The sequence below is a fragment of the Sinocyclocheilus rhinocerous genome, unplaced genomic scaffold (assembly GCF_001515625.1).
Source record: "Sinocyclocheilus rhinocerous isolate Xijiao unplaced genomic scaffold, SAMN03320098_v1.1 scaffold62, whole genome shotgun sequence".
Lineage (NCBI taxonomy): Eukaryota > Metazoa > Chordata > Actinopteri > Cypriniformes > Cyprinidae > Sinocyclocheilus > Sinocyclocheilus rhinocerous.
The window spans coordinates 161,654-168,859 of record NW_015656585.1 but is presented as its reverse complement, the minus strand read 5'-3'; the positions used below and the strand labels follow the sequence as shown (position 1 = coordinate 168,859).

At 40.8% G+C, this 7,206-nt stretch overlaps 1 protein-coding gene across 1 annotated transcript in view; it reads left to right on the top strand.

Moving 5' to 3' along the window:
• LOC107720245 (collagen alpha-1(XXVII) chain B-like) overlaps window positions 1-7,206 on the top strand; it is a 76,160-nt gene that overhangs the window by 3,894 nt on the left and 65,060 nt on the right. Inside the window, exons 2-3 of the mRNA XM_016527883.1 lie at window positions 489-1,741; window positions 5,308-5,361. Of these exons, the coding sequence (XP_016383369.1) occupies window positions 489-1,741; window positions 5,308-5,361 (1,307 nt within the window). The remainder of the gene's footprint in view (window positions 1-488; window positions 1,742-5,307; window positions 5,362-7,206) is intronic.

Sequence of the window (7,206 nt, the reverse complement as noted above, 5' to 3'; positions counted from 1 at the left end):
ATATATATTTTACAGGTTTATACCCAAATCCACATAATAAACTGGAACACTTCAATCAATACAGACTAACATGCATGTGGTTTCGTAAATCTTACAGGGATGTTTGAGATGCATACTCCCACTCACTTCACTTGACCTGATTTATTGCAGACCTCTAACAATCTAATGAATTTGTAGTAGAGGTGATCAATCTATAACTCACATAAGCCCACACAGTGTTATTTTTCTAAGTGTAACAGTATCAGCAGAGCAGAGTATTTAATGGAAAACTGAAGCATTACCCAAGATGAAACATTAACTTTGCCGCATATGTTCTACATATGCTTTTGTTAATGATCTGTTTCTGTAATGAGCTCAGTGTCTCAGTGTGTGAGCAGCAGCTGCAAGCCTTCAGTCGGCTGCGATGAAATCCATTTTGCTCCTAAATCCTAAATCCATCTACATGTAGTGATTACTGTGGTAATTATTTGTGGTTTTCCTTTTTGTAGATGTGGACGTGCTGCAAAGACTGGGATTGGTTGGGAAACGACCATCTGGGACACGCTCCACACCCCAAGGTGTCATCCCCTTCAAATCAGGAGTCATCCTAACCCAGAGGGCGCGAATTGACGTCCCAGTGAGCTCAGTCGTCCCGGCGTCACTGGGCTCGGCGTTCTCTCTCATCCTCAGCGTATGTTCACATCGCATAAACAATGCTTTCCTCTTCACCATTGTGACAAAGAGGAAAAGACTGCAGCTAGGGGTGCAGTTCATCCCTGACCAAATCTTAGTTTACTTGGGCCAAAAGAACACTGTAAAGTTCGATTATGATGTTCACAATGGTCAGTGGCACAACCTGGCTTTGGAAATCCAGGCCCAAAGGGTTACTTTATATACTTCTTGTGGGAAGACAAGTGTACATGCACATTTGCATTTTAAAAATGAGGAAACGCTGGATCCAGAGGGCTCCTTTCGATTGGGAAAAACAAGCCAGAACTCAGTGCAGTTTGAAGGAGCCATCTGTCAGTTTGATATTCATCCCTCTGCTAAGGCAGCTCACAATTATTGTAAGTACATTAAAAAACAGTGCAGGGAAGCTGACACTTATCGGCCAAACCTCCCTCCTCTTTTACCGCTATTATCCCTGGATCCCAATATATCTGTTACCGTTCAGACCCCAAATGTTGTAACAGAGGTAAACGACAGACATCTTTCATTAACACAAGACAAAGTACGCATTAATCATGAAACCTCACAAGTCCTAAACACCTCCGTTCTAATTACATCTCAGTCTGTACAAAGCACGGTGCCACCGACGATAGCCCAGCCCACACTACAGCTCCCCCTGCAGGCCAAATCACAAACTGCCATGGCCTCCTTTGGGAGTAGGACATCACAAATATCTTCAAAGCCAACTCAACAAAGCAGTCCCAGGAAGAACCTCATGAAGGCAACTGTAAAGCCCCAGATACTAAAAGAGAACGGGATGGCTGTCACCTCCACACCAGCAGGCCAACAGAAGAACAAACTGGATATCCAGACCCCTGCCACAACAAAACCTAAACCTTCTAGCACATCCAGAGTGTCGGAGATGACAACATTAGCATCACAGAGACCATTACCAAAGGAGACCTCCAAACCCAGCTCTTTTGAGCCCGTCACCCCTGCAGCAACGGATGGTTTCCAAACCTTTGACCTTGAACTAACCCAATACTCCCTCTTGGCTGGGCCACCAGGACAGAAAGGAGAACCAGGACCACTGGTAGGATGTTCTTTCTTTTTTTAAGACATGTAGTCAAACAACAAAGTCATGTAGTCCAAGCAACATGGAGAAATATGCAAAAAACATGAAACACGAATGTTATCGTTGAGAGGACCCCATGACTGTGAGTCAAACCTGTTGAAAAAACACCATATGCTGGTTAGGCATGTTTTGAAGCATGGCAGCTGGTTTGAGCTGGTCCTTAGTTGGTCATGAGCTGGTTATAAACTGGTTATGAGCTGGTCCTGAGCAGGAGCTAGTCGCTTAGGACCAGTTTAGGACCAGCCATGACCAACTTAAACCAGCTTAAGCCAGCTCATGACCAAGTAAGGACCAGCTCAAACCAGCTGCCATGCTTCAAAACATACCTAACCAGCATATGCTGTTTTTTTTTATCCAACAGGGAAATCAGTAAGTCTCTTAAAATATCTGATAATTTGACCTTTTTATGACAAGGCAGTTAGTTCAAGCTGTAAATTTCCATGTGGTGCAACTCCCCCCAAAAAGCCAAGTAATTTGTCTGTCAGCTAGTAAAATGATCAATTTATTTTACAGTAAAATGTTATTCTAGCAGGATTTTTTCCTGATTACTTTAAAGACTTTAAGACTTTAAAATTTACTTTTTTGAATACTCAAAGCTAAGTCAGGTTACAAAACTGTAACAACAAGACATTCAGCTTGCAATAGACCACTTACACTTCATGGTATAAAGACCATTTTCTTTCTTTTTAAACAGTGTCTTATGGTGGCCAGATGGCAAGTGTGCTGCTTTGCTTATTTTGAAGAATGGTGAAATGTGAATTATTGGCTGTGGCCATGTGTTATGTGCGCCTTGGCCTTGTCATCTGCCTTCATATGTTATATTTAAGTGCTGACTGTTGCAATGCATTAATATGAATTCTTTGTCATTTGGTTTGCATTACCTCTTAGGGAGTTCAATACATAATACAACACACACTACACAACCACGTCTTTTACTAGTTAAACAACCTTGTCTGGGTGCAAAGTGTTGGTTGAAGGCTGGAAAATGGTGTCATCATTGTTGCCTTTGAGCTTTTGGTGGTCTTGGTCTTAAGCCTAGTTTATAAAATCCTTTGGAAGGGCATTACAGGCCGGTGGGTTTTTGTCTGTGTAATGCACACAGTTTTTCCTTGTAGTTAAATAATGAGGTCACAAGCCAGAGACTTGGAGACACACTGCAAAAAAAAATAAAAAATCTTAATCAGCAGTTTGTCTGAACATATGTAAACATCCTTGAAACAAGATAAATTCACTTGAGCAGTAAAATTGTTTCAGAGAATATGTATCTTGAATTATTTATTGTTCTTTACCTTATATTGCCATATTTTTTTTCTTGTTTTAAACATAAACCTTTCTAAATGTGATTAGATTTATTCCTCTAAAAGAAGAAAAAGTGTTATATTTCTTATGCGGTTTTATTTGTCAAGTACATCTATATTTATTTAAGAATGTTTACTGAAAAACAAAACAAACATTTATTATCATTTTAAATTTATTTATTTAAGTTTTTTTGCAGTGCAGAGCAGCCTAAAAACATTCTCATTAGTTTTAGATGACCTGGTAGGATGTATACTAAAAAGTATGTTATATAGTATCTTATTTAGGGCTATAGTGTGACTATAGTGTGAAGTCAGCAGGGAAAGAATCCTAACAGCCGTCACCAGGACGACCAGGACCAAAATAGTGGTGGTGGGTTTATAGATGCTTGCAAACATTGCGACCCAACATTGGTACGCTAAAGCAACTAATATCAATTGGATGGTGAATCATTTAAACAAAGGATGCATTGTTATTGGATAAGAATTAATTAAATCAATCAATCATGTAACAGACTTGCTAATTACTACTATAAGTCTTCCTGGATTAGTTTCCATTTCTTGTGCTTAAGTGTCACCTTGTCCAAGACAGGAATTAAAACAAGCTTTGATGGGAGCAGAATTGTGCTCTACTGAAAGTGAGCTTATATTTGCTATAAAGTCTGCCAACTTCATCCAACACTAGTATGCAGTGTGTTGTTTATGGTACTGTACATACAGTCACAGTGAAGTCCTGAACTATTTTCCAGCAACAAACAACAACCAGATGTGCCATTCAGTATGGCTATCACACAGATAGCACTGTGCATTTTCAGGAGCGATCTCCTTAAGCAACTACTATAAAAGGCCTTGTTTCCTCCTTTTCTAATCTTTTCATTCTTTCCTGGAGGCAGAGAGAGAAAAATAGATTGCTTTCATTCAGGAAATTTGCCACGTGGAAGAGAAAGAGTAGGGGGCTCAATGGGGATCTTCTGTCTTTCTTTCTCTCTGGAGCTCAAAATTACCATATTAATTTCATTCATATCAAGCAGACACTCTGTGCACAATGTCTTTTGGTTTATTATGTTGATCTTACACCATAGAGTCCTAATGATTAATATAATGTTGAGTGAGGCAGAGCTCACTTTACTTGAACAACGACGTTTATTGTACAAAAACCAAAAAAGTCAACATATTCATGAAATTCATGTTTATTTAGAGTTTTATAGCAGAGTTTTAGCAGAGAAAACATTAGTAACATAAACCTTTTAAATTATCTTTTATTAGCTAGTGCTCCTTACAAAATTAGTAGAAACAGGAAACCTGAAAACACTGTGGAGTCCTGGCAGCATCACTCTCAGTGTGAGTATGTGGGATATTGCCAGCTCTACAGGTGTTACGAAACATTGCCAGGGTTTGTCTCATAGAATTTATTTGTAAGCAACACTTTTTAAAGCGACATTTTCCATTTGCTCAATGTTGTCATCAGATGTGTACAGTATGTCACTTACTGTAGATGGGTACTGACACATTTTTGCAAATTCTGAAGAAACTTGCAGCTACATTACATCAAAATGGACAATAATGATTAAAGTCCTTCACTGACATTGGCAGACATTTGTGATCTTTCTTGCCGGATGTACAAGTAATGCTGGATATGATATTTCAGACCTGCTTGTGCTCTTGTTCTTTTTCTCTTCTGAACAAGTGAAAGGAAAACACAATTCTATGAACACTGACCTCTTGTTAAATGCAAGTTCAGATAATTCATGTGTGTAATTGATTCAAAACTAGATGATGTACAAAATTAACAAAAGCACCAGTGACTGAAACCAGTGCCATTAAAACAAGCCAATAAGTGCAGCAGTATGGACACAGTTTATTGAAAACAATAGCAGTCCAGTTTTGATTAAAAGGTAACTTCAGTTTTCCCAAAGACGTTTTCAAAGAAAAATCCTGCCTTTTCTAAACCAGTTTTCAACCTGTTATATTTTTAAAATACTCTACTTCAGCAATTCTTTTTCTTTTCAATTTAATCTTAATTTTTTTAAACAAGCCACTGAAACACTATGTATTTGCATGTTTAATGGTTTAAGTCAAAAAGTATCCTATAACATTGACTAGGGTTCATTAGCTCCATCCAATAGTGGGATTACTGCCCTGTTTGGGATTTCATTCAATGTCAGCAGGTAGATATATACCACTAAATGACCCTTTTGTCACAATTTTCCCTCCCTTCTTGTCTTTCAGGGACCTCCAGGACCTCCTGGCAAGCCAGGATTACCAGGAAAGAGAGGGCCCAGGGTAAGCTTGTTAAATCTTTCACTTATTTTTCATGTCTCTGTTGCTTAGGAGATCTCAGTTTTTACTTCATCCAAGTCGCTGTAATATTTCTCTGGATGTTACTTTAATGGACTTTAGTTTGCCAAAGCTGCATTAAAGGGTGATGAAATTGGAATTTGTACTTATGGTAGCACAAACCAGACAACCATGTTCCAGTTTCAGTATCACACCAGTTGTTACTCCATCTAGGACACCAGAATAACATGTTCTGTTTGTCAGTTGTCTTAGATGGAGTAACTACATTGTAAAATAAATTAGCAGTTCTGAAGTCCATATGTTGCAAATATTGCAAACAGATTATGCCTAACTATGTCATTCATTTTTGGGCTGAGGTGCATTTTTTTATTTATGGTCAAGGACGATTAGTTCCTATTAAACACTAATTAGCCATATGTGGGTCTGAAACCAAGTTTAACTTTGCATTTCAGATGGCCTGCACTCAAAAATGTATTTTTACTGTTTGTTTGACTTCCATGTAGATTCTAGATTCTGTGCAGTCAGTTCAATTGTAAAATGAATGTTTGCTTAGTCCATTTGCATTGGGACTTTATGAATAATTTTCATTGGCAATAACTGGATGTAGGCAAATCTGCATCCAGACCAACACCAACACAAATATGTTGAAAATTTAAACACTAAGGGATGTTTATAAACAAATTTCGGGAGGAGCACGCACAGATAATTAACATGGCCAGTTCATCATTAGTGATTACACCATTTATCCAATCAGCGCAAGAGAAAACTCCTATAAATAACCAAATTCGTCCTACCTTCGTTATCTCTCGACTTTCAGCATCCCTCCGCCACCCCGACCCCGCACCTTCAGCATAGTTTCTACCCCAGCACGGGGAGAAGCATTCGGGGGGGGGGGGAGCGCTTTTGGGCCGGGCTGGACACCGAGCTCGGACCCCTCTCCCTGGACATGGGGAGGGTGCCCCGGGCTCGGGAGTCTTGCCGAGCTCGGAGCCCTCTCCCTGGACAGCACGCCAAATACGCATAACCTTTATTTAATTATATGTAAGTGTGAACTCGTGAAATTAAAATATGGTTATTTCCATCTAGCTTCCCTAGTGAAAACATCTCTAGGTTACGTATGTAACCATGGTTCCCCAAAGGGAACGAGACACTGCGTCGAACACTTTGGGAACGCCCCGGCGAGACCACGTTCTGAAGCATGTGTGAAATCAGTCCAAAGTGGGGTGATGTGAGCAACCAGGAAGCATAAAGGCACATCCAGCAAGCGCACATGTTAGCTCCTGCGGAAGCGAGCGCCTGCAGGGACGCAGGGAGTATGGCAGGGAGACGCAGCATCTCGTTCCCTTCGGGGGGAACCATGGTTACATAAGTAACCTAGAGACGTTCCCCTTCAGGAACTCGAGCTGCGTCGAACGCTTTGGGGATGAAATTACCCACTGCGCCATACGAGCAAGTCCCTGTCTGGTGTGTATCTGGCGAGCACATCAAGACGAGAGAACTTGGGACCCTGGAGTAGATGTCAGGTCCAGGCTGTAGAAACGGATGAATGTGTGCGGAGAGGACCAGCCTGCCGCAGCACAAACATCTTGAAGGGCCACGCCCACTGGTACGGCCTTGGAGGCCACCATACCCCTAGTCGAGTTTGCTCTGACCTCTATAGGTGACTGGAGGCCAGAGGACTCATTGGCCAGTGTGATGGTCTCAACCACCCACCGACTCATGGTTTGCTTGCTCGCTGGAAACCCTTTCTTAGGTGGACCAAAGCAAATGAGTAACTGATCTGCCTTATGCCACTGGGCAGCTCTGTGAACGTAAGCATTCAGAGATCGC